The 24301-nt window shown below is 37.4% G+C and overlaps 1 protein-coding gene across 2 annotated transcripts in view; it reads left to right on the top strand.

Annotated features, from left to right (window-relative positions):
• mdga2a (MAM domain containing glycosylphosphatidylinositol anchor 2a) overlaps nucleotides 1–24301 on the top strand; it is a 130014-nt gene that overhangs the window by 87734 nt on the left and 17979 nt on the right. For both annotated transcript variants that reach the window (XM_058750048.1, XM_058750049.1), the window contains exon 10: nucleotides 7341–7489. In XM_058750048.1, coding sequence (XP_058606031.1) covers nucleotides 7341–7489 — 149 coding nt within the window. The remainder of the gene's footprint in view (nucleotides 1–7340; nucleotides 7490–24301) is intronic.

A 24301-nucleotide genomic window follows, 5' to 3' on the forward strand; every position in this document is an offset into this window, starting at 1 on the left:
ATCGCAGCATTTATCCAATGACCGTCTAGTTTAGAAGCACTGAAAAAACTGTTCAAAGCAGCCCCATTGAAGTCAATGGACGCTGGGCTTCAACAGGGAAATGCACTGTGATGCTATGGGAATGTATGAGAAGGAAATCGAGTCAGCCGACCTGCTATATGTAGCTGATTCTGAACGAACTCGTCTTCGAGATGAACGTGTTCTAACGCATTTTTAGTCAATAAAATGTTAACACAATAGTACATATTTGACCATAAATTTTTTGACATTATAGGGGAAGCCGAGCTTCCCTTGCAGTCTTAAAGAAATCCACACTGATGTACAGTAATATTAGTATCACTCAGCTCAAGTGGAGGCAGCGCTAAGCTAGGGCTGGACAATAATTCAATATCAATATGTATCGCGATATCATTTTTTTCAATAACGGTGATGTGATTTTTAAACACATTTCCGATATTTCGATATACATTACCAGTGTTTCCCATACATTGATTTATTTGTGGAGTTTGAATTCGTTGAATAAACATGAGCACTGCACTTTTCAAAAAGCGGGTGATTTATATGAATGTATCTCTGAAGGTAACATACTGTCTTCAGAATAGTTTTGATGGCATTTTCATTTTATCTGAATAAAGTAGCGTTCACGAGCGGAGCTGCTTAGATTACAGCCGTTACCGGGGAAACCGCTAGTTCTACCCTGGTTCTACCGCTCTCAAAGCACCTCCTACTGGCAGAGAATCAGATTCTACTCCGCTGTTTTCAACATTTTGAAGTTGTTTTCAACAACTTGCATTTTCAAATATTTTCAAATAGAAAACAGTTATTTTAAATGGTAAATATTTCAAAATGTTACTGTTTGCTGTATTTTGGATCACATAAATGCAGGCTTGTTGAGCAGAAGAGAATTCTTTAAAAAACTAAGATCTTATTGTTCAAAAACCTTTGACTGGTAGTGTATGTTAGCCTATAGTTTGAAGTTAAAGATATTAATATTAATAAGGTGAGTCTGAGATGTTTATTTGACAGTGATTTCACATTTCTTGTTTGTGTGAAGGCTAAATACAAATAAAAGGTGAACATTAATTTATTTGTGCTGTCTAAGTTCATGAAACATCTTAACAACAATCCTTGTTGATTGTAGACCGTAGTTGTCGCTCAAATGTCTTTTAATCATATAAAGGTGTTTATCCTTGAATGGTGCACTGCAAAAAATGATTTCCTACTTAGAGTTTTTGTCTTGTTTCTAGTCCAAATATCTAAAAAATTAAAAAATTATTGTCTTGTTTTCAGAAAAAAAAAATTAAGTGAGTTTTTCCTTAAAACAAGCAAAATAATCTGCCAATGGGGTAAGCAAAATAATCTTATTTCAAACCGAAAACAAGATTATTTTGACTTTTGACAAAATATTTTGAATAATTATTTGATTTAAGAATTATTAGATATTTGGACTGGAAACAAGACAAAAAAATGTAAGAAGCATTTTTAGCAGTGTTTTAGCAGTTTAGCAACATTTTCTCCCTATAAAGCACTTCGACTTGCCATTGTTTGTGAAAGGTGCTATGTGTGTGTGTGTGTGTGTGTTTGTGTGTTGCGGGGTGGGGGGGTTGTCACCTTTTTCACCCCTGACAAGTTTGCACCCCTGATACAGGTGGAGCTGGGGAAGGTGGAGGGTTCTGAATCGTGTGTTGCAACTGCCACAGCAAGCACTAACCAAGTATTTTAATGTTGAGCAGCAAGCTCATTGGCTGCTGATACAAAAAGGACCAATCATCGTCATTATGTCAGATTGAGTTAGACCTATTGGACTGTGCCATCTAGAATTTTATGACTTTGGAACTTTGGATTTAGTATATCATCTGGCTTTTTGAGGTTCACTTCATCTTCTTCTTGGAATTTTTAGGTGTAACAAACTACTCACAGCATTTATGCTACAAAATGGCACAGAATACTTTAGTACATAAATATATGAATTGCGACACATCTCTATATTGAAATGTAGTCTAATGGAATGTCACAATGAATAATGAGCTGAATATTATCATTGCTGTGATATTCAGAGCAAGACAGAGCAAAACAGAACTTTTTTCCTCATATGCTTGTTGCTTAATTATACATTAAAACATTTTGGTTCTGTGTTGGGTCGCCATTTGATGTGCAATGTCAAATTTAAGTCCTAAAGCAAAACCAGTTGAGAATCACCAGTTTACGGTTCGTTTGCGATTCAAAACTGTTCCTGTTAGGCAAGTGTAATTTGTGACAGATTTGTGTGCTACAATCACATTTAATGATGTAGAAACATTTCTAAAGCACCCTGTTTTTTGGAAAAAACTGGCCATTAAGCAGATGTTGATTTTGTCCTGGAAATATTTTCTTATATGCATATTTCACATTATATATGCAGTCATTAATAACATGTAATGCTAATCTCAACTACAAGCTCTTAACAACAGAATAAATTCAATTGTGTGGATATATTACTAGCATTAGACACTTCACTGGTAATTCAAAAGCCACATTTGCTTTTCCTTCAAGTTTTGGCCCAGATAAATCCAGTCTACCATGTCACCTGGAACATTTGGTTCAAACGGTGGAGCAGTTTCTCTTTGATTTCGTGCCACCACATAAGTAGCCTGATCCCATGCCTGCTACTGCACCAGACACTCGTGTTTAGAAATGGGAACTGCTAGCTTGTGTTTTTGCCCTCCCTGCTGTTGAATATTCATGGCTGAAATCCCAGCTGGTTGATGAGGCATCCTGGACCAGAGGAGGGTGCGGGAGAGAGAGAGAGAGAGAGAGAGCTACCTGCTTTCTGATGCATAGGTTATTCTTGGAGATGTTCACCCCTAATCATTTAATTTGCATTGACAATTTCCTGCTCTGTTCAGCAGGCATAAAAGAGGATTATATCACTCATATCCACTCTCCTTGTATCCGCATCTCTCTCTCGCTCATTCTCTCTCTCCTCCGTGCACTTCTGTAGGACATGCTGAAGGCCATTATTTTGCACAAACCATGCATCTGTGATGAGCCTCTGCTCGCTGTGATGCAGGAACATGCTGCAGGAGCTTGAAGCTCTCATTTATCGTTGTCATCATATGGGTTTTTATATGTCTGGGCGTTAAAAGAGCACAAGCCAGAAAATCCCACGTCGAGTCTGTTTTATTGAAGGTTAAGCTCCCATAATGTTGTATCGTGAAGAAAACCTGACGGATTCGAATGAACGAAGGCGAAGGCACCGAATGTCACATGGCCACAGGGTTTTGTGTGACGATTGAACAAATGACCAATGCATCAAGTTGACATTTCACTTTGTCAGAGCAATGTGCACAACTGTTCGAAGATGAAAAGCTTGAGTTTTCTCAGTCTCAGCATTCACTTCAGATGTACACAGCACTGGGCAATGCAAACCCAAAAGGAGTTACCAATTAATGCAGCAGAAAGTTCAGGAAGTTGAGAGAAGGCCCTGCAGGAGTATCATCCACCTATTTTCTGAAGGTGCACCAGTGTTGTCCTGACTCACATGTGCCCTAGGCAAAACAAAGACATGGCCAAGGAAAAACAGCTAGTTTTCAATGTACATATGAAGTGTGATACTGTAGTGGTGCAGTTTTTGTTTTGCACAAGAGCTGAGCTGGGTTCAGATCCCGACCTAAAGGCCATTTCACACCAAGGGCCAGATTTACTAAACAGGGCAAATTAGCGCGAGGCGCAATTCCAAAACAGCGCCGATGGGAGGGGAAAATTCTGTGGGTGATTTATTAACAATGCACACATTAAAGAACACAGACGCAGCCAGATCATTTCCATAATGACCAGCGCAATCCACCAAGAGCAGCATAAATTACGGCCTGCTTTAAGACATGCTTTTTTTTGGACTTAAATAATGGCACAAATACCAGTAATTTGACAAGCGCAAACGTTAGTAAATCGTGTTGCATGATTCGTTTTATTACTCACCTCCCATAAATTTTGTGTCTGAAAGGGAAACTTGCACAAAAATAACTGTCCACGTCTTTTCAGCGCTAATTCTTCACTGCACGTCTTTAGTAAATCCTGACGGTACTATTTTAATGCCAAAAGACAGTTAGTAAATCTGGCCCCAAATGTAAATGATTTGAGTTCATGAGCCCTTTGGACCAGGCAGAAAAGTAGTGTATTGCTGTGGGTATTCTTTTGTCTCTATTCTGTGCATTTTTCTACATATAGTTGCTCCATCAACATTTGTTCGTAACATCTATACATCATTGCATCAAATACACTACCGTTCAAAAATGTGGGTTCAGTAAGATTTTTTAATGTTTTAAAAAAAAAAAAAGTGAGCTATGCTCTCCAAGGCTGTGTTTATTTGATCTAAAATACAGTTGTTTATTCCTGTGATGGCAAAGCTGAATTTTCAGCAGCCATTACTCCAGTCTTCAGTGTCACATGATCCTTCAGAAATCATTCTCATATGCTGACAAGTATTTTCACAAATATTTGTCTTTTGTTCTGCTCAATATTTTAGGGAAATAGTGTTCCTTTGATAAATAGAAAGTAAATTCAGTAAAAACAAGGGCTGTCAAGAGATTCACCTTATTAATCTTTGATTAATTTAACATTAAGTTAAGAAAAAAATGTGTACAAGACAAGGTTCAACAAATAGAAAAATGTGTACACAGTATTTTTGTTTATTTTTTGGAAGATGCATTCAGGGTCACTTGATTAAAAAAAAAAAATCTGAGTTAGTTTGCTTCTGGGTGCCTGAGATATAGGGATGGTGGTCCAGTGGTTGAGGGGTTAGTAGGAACTCCCCACTGGCTGATGGCTGAACATTGCTAGGGAGGCAAATATAAAGTATTCATGTGCTGAGATTTAGTATGGGCACAGGTTCTTTGTCGTGACAGTGCTGTTATGTGTTTGACAAACACCAGGAACCAGCTTCAATTTCACAAGTATTCATGTCCCAGAGGTCTCCTGCGTGGTCTTTGAAGCTAAAACCTACACAATAGTGTCTACATACACAGACAAACACACATATATCAAGGATTAGTGGAGGTTAGTGTTAGTTTTAAGGAGCATTGAGGGTGTGCATGGTATACCGGTGCCAAAAATGTGTGTATAAGGGATCGGTTTAGTATCTGTTTAGATACTGAAGCACCTCAAGATTAATTTAATGCAGAATTTTTGTACATTTCTTAATCTAATGGATCAAAGATTTGCACTTTAAAGCATGTGTACGTTTCTATTATAGAGCATATGGACTCACTCTTAGAAATCTCGGCTGCAGCCTTGCTGATAAGTGACAACTGATCTGTGCAGTACTGTCTTTCTCCATCTTAGGCTGATTTAAGAGCTATGTGTTTATGATGCTCCTGCTTTTTCTCTCCACCTTCACTCAAGCATTGATTCCCAGAGGAGTCAAATTTATCCCTAAGCCTTAAGCAGAGTAAACTCGATGGACCCATTAGCATTGCCTCTAGATTTTTCCCTCTTAATAAGGCAGGGATAAAATAAGTGCTGGTGACAGCCCTTATCCGTGACCTGCAGAGATCAGCAAATTTTCCCTACCACCACCTTTCCTCGCTCTTCTCAATATAACCCTCCAAGACGTTTCTACAGACTTGGACGTTCAGAATTTCGCTGTCGAGAGGTGAGCCTCTGGACGAAGTGGCCTGTCTGACAGAAAGAAGCTGAAGAACTGTGGAAAATTTTTACAAAATAAAAAGTGTAAAAATTATTTAATTTACTGATTTTTTACAGCTTTATTCTGCTGGTCATAGATTTTATTTTATGAATTTGAATTTAATTTTGTTTCTAGATATACAAGCCAATTCAGGGTTCCAGACTGCGACCAAATGGTTGCATTTTGTGACCATTTTTTCTGCCTGTGTGACACAATTTTGAAGGTACGTGCAGCAAAAATTATGAAAATACTGAGGAACCAATGGATGGTTTTCAAGCTAAAGTAAAGTAAAAGACCGCTGCTTAAATGAAGTTCCTAAATGTAAGTTAGGGAGGAGCGAGCCCATCTAATCTTTCAATCAACAGCCAGAGTATATAAGCAGCTGCTTACCTCTCTCCAGTCTCAGCTGTTCCAGCATCCCTCCACCTCCCCAATCTCCACCTTCATCTTAGGTACCTTGCCCTTTGTAATCATCCTATATCAAGTCCCTGGGGGGTATATCAGAGCTCGAGTTGAAGCTGCTTCATCGAGCCCCTCATCAGTGGACAGCAAGCCAAATAAGCTTACACTCTATTTCCTAAAGATTATATGGGCAAACGAACTCATTAAACCAGAGAAGGTGTATGCCATGTGGTGTATTCCATGCCTCATCTTATTTCTTTTTGTTAATAAACATTTTGTATTGCTTGCCATTGTATCTTACTGTTTTATCGTTGGTGTGCTGTTTAATTAAGAATAACAATGAATCCATTGTTTTAGTCTTAAAAAGTGAAAAGTTCAATTATTTAATTTTAGAAACAAGAAAATTATCTTTATAAGAGAATGCTCTAGGATTCAGACACACAACCATTCAACCACTCAACCACATTGTTGTTATTATATTTTAGTTTTTTGTTTATATTTACTGTGCTGCCTTTGAAATGTACTGTAACAACAGCTATTTTAGACATAAAATAGAGTTTCTTTTCATTTAATGAGCTTATATTGAAAGCATGTGCTCTCTGCAAATAATGTATTTGTTCTTTTTTGCTTTGATTCTGCAAGTGTTTTTTTAGCTTGGTGAGAAACAGACAGGCCTTGATGCAAAACTGTTTTTTCTTTCTCATTTTCATATATTCTTTCATGGGCTTGTCAGCTTTCAGCAGATAGAGAGATGAGCTCTCCTAATGGTTTTGCTTTGTGTCTGTCTCCTTTGAACCTCTGATGGAGAACATTCCTCCTTTTTTACCGGTTTTCCACCAGCAATGGTTTGTAAATGCATCCACGGTATCCTCTAGCATCACTTCAGTGTACCAGACGTTTGACCTGCCGGTCTAAAAAGCAGTCTGTTTTTAATGATCTCTAAATATATACAGCATAATAGCATCAAGGCACTTTTCCATCATTTTAAAGGAGTTGTTAAGTTTGTTATTTAGCTTTGTTTAGACATGATTACCTTATAAAACAAAACCATGTAGTTCACTTTTTGACCAAATTATTTATAAATTTATTTTTGATTAAGTATCAGGCTCCAAGCCAGAGGGAATGATAAATATATCTTTATACATATGCAGCTTTTAGCTAACACAAGCTACAGAAATCTTCATGTTTGTTTAATATCTTATAAAATTTAAATGTGACTGTGACTGAAATGAGATAGTACATAGTAATAAGCCATTATGTATTTGTTTTGTTTCAGGTAAAGCCTATGCGCCCGAGTTCTACTATGACACCTACAGCGCTCTGTGGCAGAACAAACCTCGCGTCTACAGCTTCAAACTCCAGTGGACTCAAATGAATCCCAATGCGGTCGACCGTATCATGGCTTATCGACTTGGTATCAAGCAGGTGAGTGACTCTGACATTTGACGTTTACTTAAAGATGATGTCAAGTAGTTACCTAGAAAGACGTTTCTTCTCTTCTTTTTGTTGTATCAGTGGCGTATTTCAGGATTCATACCAGATGTAAGATGTATGATGTACTCTTTGTATTCATATTGATTTCATGTGGTATACCATTTACAAAAATGTTAATGTGAAGTTTTTGGTTCAAATGATCTGATAATTTAAGAGACTTATTAACTTTGTGGCATGGTCATGAGGGTCTGCAGGGCTCTATGACATCATTTCCTGTTGTCAGCAATATTGTAATTCATAAAAAATAATATATAAATTAAAAAAATGTAAATTAAATTAATACAATTAAATTGCATTGTAAATTACAAGCATGCTAGGATGCATATATATTTATTTATATTTAAATACATTTATTTATTTGTATTTCTTGAATAAATTACTAGGTGAAAAAGAGCATCATGACATTGGCCCGTAAATAAGACTAGAACATTAATAGCTAAATTTTGAGGATAGGTTTTATTCTTTATTTTTACTTCTTAAATAAAAGTGCTGAATACTTTGTTTACCAGAATGCTAAGTTATATTTTTAACAGCCACAATCAATGCAAATTGAATGCACCTTCTTGGCTGTGAAAAAGACTATGGGAGAAAGGCTGTGCTCATAACAATATGTAATTGTTTATAGACTGTTTGCATCTCTATTGTTTTAGTGTAGCGTCCATGTTAATGGTACATTTGGCCTGTGTGCAGAATGGTGTGCACAACTGCTTATTACAAGTGCTAAATTAGTATTGAGTTAGAACAAGTTCAACTGTCAACATCCTACACATATAGGATAAGTCAAGGAACATTATTAGGATTCATGAGAGACATCTATAATTACTGTTTATGTAGTTCATGTCAGTGAAACAGATACGTTCTGTTTATTGAGTCGGGCTAATATTTGACCAAGAGCTTTAGCGCTCTGCGATGCGCTGTACTGTTCTGGCTCGGCGCGTGTGGTCACGCAGAGCAGAGCGGTTGTCAATTACGAGTCATCATCGCACTGTTCTGTCACCCTCTCCTTCACACTTCCTCTGCTCAGCTGGAATGGCAGCGTCCACGGCCATTTATAATGACATCATGTGGGGTGATTTATTCCTTGTCAGATTCGCCTTTGCTAGTGGCTGCCTACTGGTGCTCAAAGTCAATGCAAAGTAAACGTAGCACGTTTGGCCATGCCATACTACTGTTGTTGTTGTTTTCGCCATATCCTTTCCTTCCTCTCGCCCTCTCGTTCTCAGGCTTTTTGCCATTTCCATCAAGGTCTCTGCCTTGCTTGTGTTCTGGGATTGCATTATTAGTAGTGTTTAGAAGTCTTAGCGCTCTGCTTTTAATGCTCAAGGGATTGTTGAACTTGAGATGAATTTTGTGTTTGCACATGAGTAATGTTGGTTTCTAGGCAGTTGAAGCAAGAGATGTCCATGAACCTATTTTTAATGGCATCATTTTAGGCTAAAGGGATAGTTCATCCAAAAATTTACTTTAGGTCATCATGTACCCTAATGTTACTGCCAACCCGAATTCTGTCATTTTTTTCCAGGAACACAAAAATAGAAATGTTTGAAGAATTGTTTGGAGCTCTTTTTGTACATCGACAGTTACTGAGTAAAAGCTAGCTCCAAAAAGACACAATAAAAGCATTTCATACTGTTTTTAAACTCATGGTTTAGTCTTCTGAGGGCATATGACTGCTTTTATAGTACTTGTGGTTTGTTATTTTTTTCTTCCTGGACCTTTGGGGCTGTGGTCAATATCAACTTCCATTGTATAGAATTTCCTTTTTTATTTAAATGTTCCTTCTAAAATATATTTAAATGTAAAAGGGAAAAGTTCAAACAGTTGGAGTTGGTCATTTTATTTAGGGTTTTGAAAGAAGTTTTTTATACTTAAGGCAAGATTTATTTGATCAAAAATATTGTGAAATATTATTGCAATTTAAAGTTTTCTATTTTAGTAAATATCCTTTGTTAAAGGGTTACTCCACCTCAAAATGAAAATTTGGTCATTAATCACATACCCCCATGTCGTTCCAAACCCGTAAAAGCTTCGTTCGTCTTCGGAACACAAATTAAGATATTTTTGATGCTTTCTGACAGCTCTCTGACCCTCCCATAGACAGCAATGTAATTAACACGATCAACGTCCAGAAAAGTAGCAAGGAGATCGGTAAAATAATCCATGTGACATCAGAGGTTCAACCATAAAGTTACGAAGCTACGAGAATACTTTTTGTATGGAAAGAAAACAAAAATAACAAAAATCAACAATTCGTCTCCTCTGCGTCAGCATAGTGCCATTTTGGAGAGTATCTGCTGGACGCAAACAGCGTACGCTGTTCTGTGTCAGCTGCGCCACACGGATACGCTGTTTTCATTCAAATCAAAGCATAAGCGACTTAGAAAAGTTACCGTGCGGTGCGGCTAACACAGAACAACGTACACTGGAACCCCTGATGTCACATGGATTATTTTACTGATCTCCTTGCTACGTTTCTGGACGTTGATCGTGTTAATTACATTGCTGTCTATTGGAGGGTCAGAGAGCTGTCAGAAAGCATCAAAAATATCTTAATTTGTGTTCCAAAGATGAACAAAGCTTTTACGGGTTTGGGACGATATGATTAATGAGCAAATTTTCATTTTGGGGTGGAGTAACCCTTTAAATTTTCAGCAGCCATTACATCACAGTCTTCAGTGTCACATGAACCTTCAGAAATCATTCTAATGTGCTGATTTGGTGCTCAATGAACATTTGTGACCCTGGACCACAAAACCAGTCATAAGGGTCAATTTTTGGAAGACTGGTGTTTGGTCCAGGGTCACATTTATTATTATTGTCAATGTTGAAAACAGTTTTTGCTGCTGCTTAAATGAATAGTTCACCCAAAATTGAAAATTCTGTCATTAATTACTCACCCTCATGTCGTTCTTAACCCGTAAGACCTTCACAGACGAGAATGCTTTTTGTGGCAGTTGCGTTACTGTCTATGCGGAGTCAGAAAGCTCTCGGATATGATGGCTATAAGCTCTTACGGGTTACATCACTTTAATATTTTTGTACTAAGCATGATATATTTTTCCAGGATCCTTTTATAAATGTCTCAACTGATCAATTTAACTGACCTCACACTTTTGAATGGTACTGTATCTAAGGTCTGGAAACTGGTCACTATTTCTTTTTTTTTTCATCACTTTTTTCTTCACTAGCTCGTTTTAATGAGCCCTACAGTGTGACGAATTACTTTTTAAAACTACAAAGATATTTCATGTATTCTCTGTATTTATATTGGGTTACAAAGGCTACATGTATTATGAATCAGCAAAATGGTGTTTAAAGTGGTAGTAGATGCAAAATAGCATGTCACACCGCAGCATGCCAACTACCCATCTGCATGTGTCCTCTGGAGTGTAATGATCTAGTCTAGTGGATGGACTGAAGAATAAAAAAATAATCAAATCCATGCCTCCCGTAATGTCCATGAAATGTTGCTATTGATGTCCTCCAATAAATAATTTGAAGCATGTAGCAAAAAGCTGACTATTTTTCAAAAGATGCAGATCACAGGCTTGAAAGAAAAAGGCTCTATCCATTTGATTTCAGATGATCATTATTTCCCAGCATCTGTCACATTTCATATTTACCTTTATCAGCAGAAAGCATTTAATTCATTAACTCTAAAAGAGAAATAACAGCATGCGTGTCATTTGCACTATAGAGAGGACGCCTTGTACTATCCTTGATGACTTCCCAACTGAAAGCACACCTGGCACTGCAAAGAGAAAGAGAGAGAGTCAAAAACAAGAGAAGGGGCAGAAAACTAATTAACAGCTGTGTCCGGTGGGACGAAGCTGCTGTAATAAGATAAGCTTTACAGGAGAAATCAAGGATGGGACCCTAGCGAACAGAGGTTAGCTGTGTGAAGCGATTGCGGGGGCGTCCGTTCTGTGCTACTGTGTGTCTGTGTGCACGTGTGGGTGTGGAGCTGTGTTTTGTGCCTGCAGTGGGTGGTGATTGACTCATCTGTTCTGATCATGATGGAGGAGTCTGGCCTCTTCGCTAATTCCTTATATTCTCTCTCTACACGGCCTCTGCGCATCCTTTTTGTTCGCCAACTGTTGTTCTGCAGTTTATTTGTTCAGTTTAACATCCTGCTTTTCCCCTACGTGCTCATCCATCATGTTGTCTCGCCTGGTCACCTGTCGGCGCTCTGTGGGCTCATCGCCGCTTTGGCTAGTGACATTTCCAGGACACGACGGGCATGGGAAGTCTTAGCCTGACAATCCTAAATGAGAGGGTTTGGAGTGCGCGCAAGCTAACGGAGACGCTGCCAGCCAAGCATATTAGGCAGCGCTTCAGTGCCTAACCCTGGGACGGGCAATTTCACTGCAGGGGTCTGGCGTGTTTATGGATCCCCTAGGAATGAGATTGCTTACCCTTGCTTTTTATAGCCTTCACATACTATATTAACACACTTTGAGGCTGTGAGTATGGACAGAGTAATAAAAACGATGATTTTGAATATCTTTTTTTCCTTTTATGTAATTTCTTGTAAAAAATGTTGAACAGTGTAACCTGCGACCGGGATTCTTCAATGTGCGTTGCTTGGTGAATAACAGGCTTTCAGACTGGCTTGTTATTTCCTTTCGTTCTGTTTAAAATTATAGTGGAGAAACATATATGCCAAATGAAAAGATTCAGTAAGAATCGAAGCATTGGCTCTGTTTAAACCTGGTAGAAAGATCTTCTATGGTCACTTGTGATTAGATTTCAAGAAGATTCCTTGACTATTACGTCAGTGTGTTTCTGCATCTTAAATACACATTACTGCTTCAAAGAAAAATCTAAATCTAGCATTTCATGAAATGCTTGCTGTTTTAGTCACTGCATGTTGATGTCAAGCAAACTAGAGACCAGTGTTGGGTAAGTTACTTTCAAAAAGTAATTAATTACAGTTACTAATTACATCATCAATATTGTATTTAAATTACTTTACTGATTACTCTGTCTGAAAAGTAACTTAGTTACTCAATAAGTAACTTAATTATTCAAATCGCTAATTAGGCTACATCTTAAAATCCCTATAAACCTTAATAGAAATTAAACTGTTTATTCTTTCAATTTGAGTCAAACATAGAATAGTTTAGCCTTTTATCTTTAACACAACTTTAATAATAAAACATTTTTATAAAAAATGTTAACCTTTGGTTAACAAATATAAATACTCTGCAAAATATCTGCACTTGCGCTCGCTGCTGCTGCGGGACACGTCGAGGCACTCTCAGTTGCGGCAGCACGGTCTCGGCTAATATGGGACGGTTGGCAACCCTATATGTATCTGAGTATTTAAGGTTTCTCTGTGAATCAGGAAAATCTGAAAGTAAACGAACCGGCGCGCGGAGGGTTAACGCCGCTGCATTCAATTTTATCTTTAGATGGTAAATTTAGATTTCAAATTCAATATTGATTTTAGAACTGTTGAAATTATTTAGTGTATGTAACGCAAGTACTTTATAAGTAACTGTAATTAAATTACCTAAAAATGAACAGTAATCCCTTACTTTACTTTTTCAGTGGATAAGTAATTTAATTACAGTAACACGTTACACCCAACACTGCTAGAGACAGTCCGTGAAGTCTTTTACATGTATATCTAAGCGCTTTTCCTGTTTTTTAACCTGATGTTAAAAAGCTAGTTGTTTTCATGTTTTTTAACCTTAAAAACAGAATGTTTTTACTTGTTTTAAAGATTTATGTAACTGTCATAGTTTAAACCTTTATTTTAGCATGGTGAATGATTGACAGGAAAGTAGTCAGCCCTTGTATGTTATGGGACAACATGCATTTAGCAGTGTTTTTAAATCAGCCAGTATCATAGTTTATTTTTTATTTTTCAGTATTAACCATTTTCCCTATTTTTTTGCATTACATTCATCTAATGCACACTTAAAGTAAATCTAAAAGTAATGCACACTTAAAGTAATGTGATAACACTGTTAAATGTAACTATTAGCAATGATCTAATATGGTATGAATAATATGATATGATATAATAATATGATAATAATATTCATATATTAAATAAAAAATATATTTATTATAAGCTGTTTCTCTGCAGTGATTGGTGCATTCCTAATCGAGCCTGATATTATTACAGTACTGTGTAAACAAGGGTTACAGGTTTCAGTATTTGCTTCAGTTAGCCCATTTGTGAATTTTTGGTTGCAGTGTAGCTGGAATAGACATATGACCCCATGAAGATTTCTGCATAATCACAGATTCTGTATAGAAATTTTCTAATATTTGGCCAGATCCTCAAGGATTATTAAAGCCACTAGAGCACTGGTCTCACAGCAGCAGTAAAGGCCAGCATGCAGCCATAGTTATGAACAGCCCTAATGTTTCTGTGACCTCATTTTTCACTACACAGCCTACGTACTTCAAGTTTAACGAGCCCTCTTAACATTTTTTCTGTGCTTATGGCACTTAACACGCTGTTGTAAAAGTCATCCTAACTTAGATGACATATAAGGTTACACCTCTGCAGTGCTGCAAGTTGCTTTAGCCTTATGTTTAGAGGATGTTATATAGCATGTTGTATAACGATTCAGCTTTAATTAAAGGGATTTCAGAGTTTACTTTAATGGGAATTAAGTGTCTTTAATGATATTGTTTTAGCACTATCTTTAGCTCCCAGGCTAGAGGAGAAGTAGAAGCCTCTTTAACTGCTGCATTGTTTAGTTTTCCAGGCGTGGTAAAGGCATTTGCACATAAAGCTTCCAAATCCATATTATAGAAATCTAATTCCTCTGAATTCCTGATAGAAGACATAAACCAAATTTGGCTCCTAAAAGTGTGAAGTATACGAGATATTTGGTGTGGAAAATACTCATATTGTTTCTCATTTCCAAAGCCTTGTTATTGTTTTTTTGTTATCCAGTTCAGGAATATATTCAATTTCATATTCAAGGTTTCACAGAGTTCATTTCCTCCTTTGAAATCACAACTGCTTTCTTATCACAAGTAAATGAATTTCACAATTATCAATTGTGCCCAATGTAAAATGGAGCCATGAAGCACCTGTGGGAAGACAGGTGACCCTCAGCCCTCCATTTTACCCCCAAGAACTTGTTGTAGCGTGTTTGTATTGCATTCACGCTGTAAGTGTGTCATCATAACTCTGCAATGTTTCAACAGCATTGTGAGAATCTCTCTATTGATCATACTTTCCATGTAGTGCTGAGATGAAGTCTTTTACCTCAGGCTGCTTCTGGGATTTTGTTCCACGTTACTTGCTCACTCTAACTTTAGAGTGTTTAATATGCCTGTGCTACTTTTGTTTTTAAGTAACTACTTAGGTTTTTTTCGTTGTTAATGTACACTGAACAAAATTATAAACGCAACACTTTTGTTTTTTCAAGATGCTTATTAGACAGCATGATTATTGCACAGGTGTGCCTTAGGCTGGCCACAATAAAAGGCCACTCTAAAATGTGCAGTTTTACTGTATTGGGGGGTCTGGGGAGGTCCGAAAACCAGTCAGTATCTGGTGTGACCACCATTTGCCTCACGCAGTGCAACACATCTCCTTCACATAGAGTTGATCAGGTTGTTGATTGTGGCCTGTGGAATGTTGGTCCACTCCTCTTCAATGGCTGTGTGAAGTTGCTGGATATTGGCAGGAACTGGAACACGCTGTCGTATACGCCGATCCAGAGCATCCCAAACATGCTCAATGAGTATGCTGGCCATGCAAGAACTGGGATGTTTTCAGCTTCCAGGAATTGTGTACAGATCCTTGCAACATGGGGCCGTGCATTATCATGCTGCAACATGAGGTGATGGTTGTGGATGAATGGCACAACAATGGGCCTCAGGATCTCATCACGGTATCTCAGTATCTCTGCGCATTCAAACTGCCATCAATAAAATGCACCTGTGTTCGTTGTTCATAACATATGCCTGCCCATACCATAACCCCACCGCCACCATGGGCCACTCGATCCACAACGTTGACATCAGCAAACCGCTCACCCAAACGACGCCATACATGCTGTCTGCCATCTGCCCTGTACAGTGAAAACCGGGATTCATCTGTGAAGAGAACACCTCTCCAAAGTGCCAGACACCATCGAATGTGAGCATTTGCCCACTCAAGTCGGTTACGACGACGAACTGCAGTCAGGTCGAGACCCCGATGAGGACGACGAGCATGCAGATGAGCTTCCTTGAGAAGGTTTCTGACAATTTGTGCAGAAATTCTTTGGTTATGCAAACCGATTGTTGCAGCAGCTGTCGGGGTGGCTGGTCTCAGACGATCTTGGAGGTAAAAATGCTGGATGTGGAGGTCCTGGGCTGGTGTGGTTACACGTGGTCTGCGGTTGTGAGGCCGGTTGGATGTACTGCCAAAATCTCTGAAACGCCTTTGGAGACGGCTTATGGTAGAGAAATTAACATTCAATTCACAGGCAGCAGCTCTGGTGGACATTCCTGCAGTCAGCATGCCAATTGCACGCTCCCTCAAAACTTGCGACATCTGTGGCATTTTGCTGTGTGATAAAACTGCACAGTTTAGAGTGGCCTTTTATTGTGGCCAGCCTAAGGCACACCTGTGCAATAATCATGCTGTCTAATCAGCATCTTGATATGCCACACCTATGAGGTGGATGGAGTAACTCGGCAAAGGAGAAGTGCTCACTAACACAGATTTAGACAGATTTGTGAACAATATTTGAGAGAAATAGGCCTTTTGTGTACATAGAAAAATTCTTAGATCTTTGAGTTCGGCTTATCAAAAATGGGGGCAAAAACAAAAGTGTTGCGTTTATAATTTTGTTCAGTATATGTACTTCTACACCATTTTAATGTGGTTTCATGAGGGAATTACAGGGTGTTTGTGAGAATAATTAATAAAATTGTACAATTAAAATAAATCATCTAAAAAATCAAATTAAAATGAAAACTTCCTTAAAAAAAGGGAAATATATTTTATTTACCTGCATGCCATGTAACTATTAAATGACACAAAAAGATTAACTTGATGACTTCAAGTAAATATTTTATTCCTGTAAATATTTCATTTTAAATAACCCGTCCTAATATTAAACATTACTCTGTGTGAGCAGTTTGATATGTAGTTTGATCAAAGGCGTTTGGGGCTAGACTGCTTATAAATGGAGGGAATTGACTGCATTATGTGCATACTTTTATACAATTCATTCATTCAACTAGTAGCTGATGCATTTTGCCAACAAAACTGAAAAGCATTTTATCGTTTTGGCAAGCACTACAATTTTACACAAGGGCATACAAGGATTTTAGTCAGTCCATCTGAAAACAATGTTGTCTTGAGTATCCTAAGATTGCATCATTACTAACATCTTGGAAAGTAGATTTTTAGTCTAGTCGCAATATTAACACATAATAACATATTTTGAAAGATTTATTGGCTTTACAGTCAAAGTCAATGAGAATGTTGAATGTTTTGTTTTCTATTGCCAAAAAACATTCTTCAAGATATCTTTTTTTGTGTAAAGTTGTGGAAATAAATTCCACTGGTTGTGTGATGGCAAATAATGATTCTGTTCTGTTCTATTCATGGAGTCTGACAGAGTCTGGAATATCAGAGTCAGGGCCGCCCTCCGCCTTCAATCCCTTCAACACACTCACATAGTGCTGCTTCAGTAGTGAACTCAGCAGGGCGCACTTATCAGATCTCTTCCCCCACATGACTTCCTCTTTTCCCCTCTGGTCTCAAATCCCATACTGTTCACCCTCGTAATTCCCTCTCTGATAGCTTAACGTCTGTCTCATTCATTCTCATACATATATAGATCCGTAGCAGGCACTTGTCTTCTGAAATTTTTACACCTTTTACAGTATGTTACACTATCAAAAAGGAAGTAATACTATAATGTTGCTGTATGCTACCAATTTAAACATTTGGGGTCACTTCTATTCAGCAAGGATGCATTAAATGAATGCATAAATGAATCAAAAGTGACACACATTTATAATGTTACAAGATATTTTAATTTGAAATAAATGCTGTTCTTTTCACAGAATCCTAAAAAAAAAAAATCACAGTTTCCACTAGGGCTGGTTTTGACACAGATTTCACAATTTGATTCGATTTTGAATCACAAGTTGCGATTCGATCCAATTTTGGATTCGATATCAATTATTTTGGATATATACAGAGTAAAGTACACACCATATTTTACTAATGCTATAAAATGTAGCTACATAAGAGTCAGTTGGTACTGAATATATAATATAATATAATATAATATTCAAGGTTAAAATTAATTTGTATATAAACGCTTAAATTACACTCAATGAAGTTTTTATAATAATAAAGTTACAAATACATAATTATATTTCTACTCCAATTCATTTGTTTGAAATATAAACATTTAAATGGTGGCTGTCATAAAAACTTGACAGATTTATTTAAACATAAATTAAATATTGAAGAACAGTACAAATTATAATGAATATGTTATATGGTGCATATATTTAGCAAAATGCTCCTCTCTAGATTTTTCAAGCTGACCAGTTTATGATCACAGAATATTTTTTTTCTGAGGTAAATGGCGTAACGTGACTTATTATTTACAAGCTGTTATACTGACATCTTTGCATGGTTGAAACACAGATTGAGCGATTACAGGATGCTGATTTCGGTAAGTCGTATTCTTTATTTTAACATACCTTCGGGTGTTTATTCATTTTTTTTTCGCCCTGCCACGTCTCTAGAACTGAGGCACTACTACGATCTGTCACTCCAAAATTAAACAGTGCCAAAATGGCATTTATTGTTTGAATACTGTAATAAAATGGATAGAATTTGAAATCTGAAACTTTTTTTACTGTTACATATGAAAAGTAACAGCACAAAGCTTATTGCAATTTATTGGATGGGAGGTGCACTTTAATGTTCCGTTCATTAGCTAACTGAAAACAGGCTAGACTAATTGATTCTTAGGATTTAAAAATATTTTTGCCTCCAAACGTTTGAATGGTTGCGTAAGTCACAAAAGTCTGATTTTCAGTTGTTTACTTGTAATCTGTTCATTCATTTTCTTACCATTATCATGGTAATCAACCAGTTGCAGCTTTCAAGTGACTTTTCGCTTGTTTCTCACCATTCCCACCTCACGTGTACACTTTGGGATCTCAATGGGATCTCAAGGAAGGCAAACAAAACATTGCTGCCTTCTGAAACCTTGCTCAGGTTTGGACAGTGTTACTTCCAAGAAATGAAACATTTTCTGCATTATTCAGTCACATATTTTGTAATATTTGCTACATTTTGGTTATATTTTTTATATTTGGCGTCCTTGGAGAAAACGCAACTGATGCGGATACACAAATGCACACATACACCGTCTGCATGCTAATAAAACATCAAGGCCCCCACACACAGTAAAGATTCAAGGACACACTTCTGCACTTCCGTGCACGCACTTTCACACTGAGATGCACACATTGCTGACGTGTTTCTCTTTCAATCTGTGACATAAATGACAGTAGGCCACCTTTTCATGCTATGAATTGTTTGTGCAGAGGGACAGTGTGTTAGGACACAGTTTCATATTTACAGTATCATAACAGGAAGATATTATTCTCCATTGCAGCAAAGGATTTGTGTCAGTGCTGTAAGGCTAATTCAAAGACTTGCACGACATCGACGTGTGGCCGTTCTCTGGAAATATGCAATTTACATTACACCGGATGAAGTATCTAAAGGTACAATGTCCTTGGGCCTATGCGTGGGCTAACGTTAGCATAAAACCTTATTTACAAACGAAGCTCATTGCTATTAGTGTGCATTATGACAAAATAAGTCTTGTGTGAAGTCTTATTACCGGGGGCACGCTGGAGCGGTTACACTGATGAAAGCGATTCATATTTTGCCTGTGCAGGTATGCGTGTATGTGCATATAGTTTGTTATTGCAGCTTCCAATCTCACGCTCTTTTTTTTTTTTGAGTTAGAACTCAAGTAAACGACCATTTTTCACTCTCTGCTGTTAAAAAGAAAGAAACTGAAGCAAATGTCAGTAGGGGATTTGTTGTATTATGGTTCTAAACTGCATCAGAAATGCAGTGGACAGTGGACACAAACTGACATTAAAGAATTAGTTCACCCAACAATGAAAATTTGCTGAATATTTATTCACCCTCAGCCTATCTGAGATGTAGATTAGTTTGTTTCATCATCTGAACAGATTTGGAGAAATTTAGCATTACACTTTCTCACCAATGGATCCTCAGCAATGAATGGGTGCCGTCCAAACGACTGATAAAAACATCACAATAATCCACAAGTAAACCACATGATGACTCCAATCCATCAATTAACATCTTGCCAAGCAAAAAGCTGCATCTTTGTTAGAAACAAATTCATCTTTAAAATGTTTTTAGCTTTAAACCATTGCTTCTAGCTAAAATATACGGAAGCCCGTTTCCGCCACTGAATAAAGAGATAAGTTTTTATCTCACAATTCTGAATCTTATGATTCTGAACACTTTTTTTGGAATTGCGTAATACAAGCTCGCAATGCTGACTTTTCTTCTCAGAATTGCGAGTTTGTCTTTTATAACATACAGTTGTGAGTTAATATCATGCAATCTCGCAATTCTGTTTTATATAGTTTATATCTCGCAATTCTGACTTCATTTCTCAGAATTGTGAGATGAAAAGTCCCAATTACCTTTTTTTATTTTTTATTCCATGGCGGAAACGGGCCTCCATATGAATCCCTATCCATGATATTGCTTTCTTCAGTGAAAAAGTAATCTTGTCTGAATCAGGAGAGAAATATGCACAGATTAAGCATGTTTACATGCGAAAACAGTTCTTAACAAATATGTTGGTGGATTTTGATGTGAGAGGAAACAGGAGATGTACTTATAGAATCCTATTTTGACCAGAAACAACATCAAAAGTTAATACACCTTAATGACGCATTTGTTTCTTAAAACCACTCAGCTTTTTACTTCACAAGATATTAATAGATGGACTGGAGTCATGTGGATTACTTGTGGATTATTGTGACGTTTTTTTAACAGCTTTTTGAACTCTGATTCTGATGGCTCTTATTCACTGCAGAGGATTCATGAGTGAGCAAATGATGTAATGCTACATTTTCCAGATCTGGTCAGATGAAGAAACAGATTTGAATGGCCTGAGGGTGAGCATATTTTCGGCAAATCTTCATTTTTGGGTGAACTTCTCCTTCAAATGCACATGGGGAGCATCAATGAAATGCCAGTTTGCATCATTTGACTGCATTTATAGATGGGTTAGTCTATATTTAGTCATCCTGTTTTACTCATAGCTCACAATAAAAAGAGTTGACTATGCTTTAGCGTGTTATAGCATGTTTCCCAATGGAGATATAGAATAGGTGACGTTTCTATGTTTAGCATTTGCCGTCCACGTTACTCATGCATAGATATAAGCCAAGGTTTTAGTGCTGCAGGGTGAAAGTACTTAAATATGCATTAAGGAGAATTTTGAGATGTTCATAGATCAGCACTGCTTCACCTTTTGAACTTGTCCAGATGAACCTGCTGTGAGGAAAGTTTTGGTTTAATTCAGGAAACCTTCTGTTTGAGATCAGCACATCTTCACCTTTGACCTTATTCATAATTAAGCTGGCTATCCAAATAATTTGATTTCATAAACTTAGTATATTAACATTTGCAAAGAGTTCTTTTATTAACTTTCCTTAGGTTGCCCCCAAGTATGCAGTGAGAACAAAATCATCATAATTTGCTTTAATTGCCATGTTTTGAATTGCAAATCAGCCTCTTTTTTTCCTTAGATATCTTCGATCAAATACTAATGAGGTTCTTATTTACACAAAATATAATTTCCCTTCTCCCATGTGGAGTTGATGTATCTCATTGCACAAAAAGGTGTTTAGGTTAGAATTTGCATAAGGGCAGAATGTCTTGTTCTCTTCATATCAACCGCCCCATCCTCCCTTCATCCCCAACTCTTTCTCTGCTTGTCTTTATACAACAAGATTTGCTGAACGATGTCATGAATGAGAAGTGAGCCCAGTTGCCATAGCAACAAGCCATTTTACCTCCGACCGGCAACATACATTACAATGCAGAACAAAAAAGGTAGAACAAATGAGGCAAAAGTACTTTCGTTGAGAGCAGGTGAATTGGGATGTTTTTACTTTGTGTTATATTTGAATCCTAAAAACAGCTGTTGTTTAGCGAGTGTAGCACACACCTTGTGTAACCAGCAAGTTCCAGTGCCTCTAGAGAGATTATTTGACCTTTCCTTTTATTCAAAGGAACAGCGATGGTGAGCACTGATCATGTAGATTCTCATTCAGTCTGACTATGAATTTCTGTGCCGATATCGTAAGTGCAGTTTGTTTTTCCTGTATTCACCACTGGATTACTGGGGCAGTTCTTCTTGAAAGGTTAACACAGAAGCGTGTGTTTTTTTTTTTTTTTAATTAACCTCGCGTTTTGAGGATAATGTTTCTCTGTTTCTGGGACCAAAAGAAGAGGCCTGTATTCCTCTCTCTGATGATGGTATTTGAATAAAGGTCATGTTCAGAGGAAGGGAAATGTCAGATTTGTATGTAATGCAGAATAGCCAAAAATGCCTTAAATTATGCTGTGTGCTCAAATGCGAGTGGCGTAATTGTGCTTGGTTTGATTCGTAATCAGAATTCATTGCCAAACTGCAACAGACCCAAGATTTACCGAAAGGGGAAAATATATGCGGTTCAGAGCACAGATGGTTTACAGAGAAACCAGGAGGGAAACTTGAGCACTGTATTCGGAATTCTTAAGCTATGTTAATGAGTAGAAGATGAAAATTACTTTATAAAAATATAATAATGCTTCTCTCGCGAGTGACCCCAGAGAAAGCCTTTGGCGCCAAGCCTCTGCTGATTGTGAAAACTTTGCGTTTTCCTTCTGCTGTTGGCAGCTTTGCCACATGTGTCTCAGAGCAGCGTTGTGATGAACCCTGTCACGATGTGTATCCTCACAGAATAGATTACTGGCCTGAAGAGAAGTTTCATATGCTGTGCTGCTTTCCCAATACTGTAGGTGTGAGTTTAAAGGGATAAAATAAAAAAAATCTGTCAGTATTTACTCACCCTCATGTCATACTAAACTGAGAGTTTTCAAGTGGTCTCTTAATTATTTTTCATAGCTGTACAAATACAGTACAATTCAAACATTTGGGCTTTTTAAAAATGTTTATTTTTGAAATAAGTCTTATGTTCACCACTGCATTTATTTGATCAAAAATACAGTAAAACCGTAATATTATGGAATATTATTACAATTTAAATTAACTTTTCTATTTTAGTATATGTCATTTATTTCTGTGATGGCACAGCTGAATTTTCAGCAGCCGTTATTCCAGTCTTCAGTGGACATTCCATTCAGATACAGTTCAACTTCTATTTTTGAATGATTATAAATGCCTTTTGATGTGACTTTTGATAATGTAATGCATGCTTACTGAATAAAACTATTAATTTCTTTTCAGAAAAAAATAAAATCTTATTAACCTCAAACCCAAATTGTAGTGTATGAGTTGACCTTTTTTGGCCCCTTCGTCACTATTCACTTTTGTTAAATGGAAAAAGTGCAGCTTGAACATTCTGCCTAACATTTCCTTTTTGAGTCCTACAGAAGTCAGAAAATCATACAGGTTTGGAACAATTTGAGAATGAGCAAATAATGAAAGAAAATACGAAGTAAAACATTGTAGTGAACTATTCCTTTAATCATGCCAGTTTAGCAAAGTTGAAAAAGTTATTTCAGTTATTTGCACATGGATGCAAATATTGACTTTCTGCAGCAAGAAGGCTCATTTTTCTCAGGTATACAGTCAGCCAAGGTCACATTCTTGGATCACAATAGATTATTTTTCAAATTCCACAGATTTAAGTTGGATATTATATCAGCGGCACCAAAGTTGATGCATTTCGTCAGAGCTGGTTGGTTCTTCAAGGTTGTTTTGTCAGCCCGTGTGTGTTCTCTCCGCCCCTGTGCTCTTCACACTCCTTCAGTGTGAGGGCTGTATGCTTCAATATTGGCCCCTCACATCCACAACAAGGTTTAGAGTGTCTTGCTCAAGGATGTGTTAAGATTTGAGTGCTGTGTTGGAAGAAACAGAAGGTCCCTGGAGCTGTGCACACTGAACCACATGAAAAAAGCAGATGCGTTTCAGTTCTTTAATGAAATCTCACCCAAATGTGGTGTTGAAGGATGCTCCATGTCAAGTGTTCTTTGCTAGTGTAAAAAACTTGACGTTTGGTTTTTCTTGCTTTGTTTGGAGAAGGTTAAGAGTCATTTTTTGGCATGCAGAAATGATCTGTGATTCTCTTCAGTGGGGTTTAATTGAGTTTTGGGTTTAGCAGCTTTACATAGATAAGATCAAATGCTGCTGAAAGCCGTCTGTGATGATACCACTTATGAATGTATTGATTTTTTTTCTCTCTCTTTTCAAAGAGGAGAGACTTTGAAATAAGCTGTTGTTGTATGATGCATTGCAGGAGTAAGGTGCTTTGGGGAAAGAACGGTCTATCTTTTCTTATATGTGCCCGCACCGATGCTTTTCCCCTCTACAAGGTCTGCAGGCATGGAATTAGAAATCTCACAGAAGCAATAAACAGTAATTGGATTTGGCGATGGAAATCTCGTTACCAGGAGAGAGAGAGAGACCCTGATGGGAACACTGGCAACTTCTCAGGGCTATTGCTGCCACC

This window comes from Onychostoma macrolepis, chromosome 17 (genome assembly GCF_012432095.1).
Source record: "Onychostoma macrolepis isolate SWU-2019 chromosome 17, ASM1243209v1, whole genome shotgun sequence".
In the NCBI taxonomy this organism is placed as follows: Eukaryota; Metazoa; Chordata; class Actinopteri; order Cypriniformes; family Cyprinidae; genus Onychostoma; species Onychostoma macrolepis.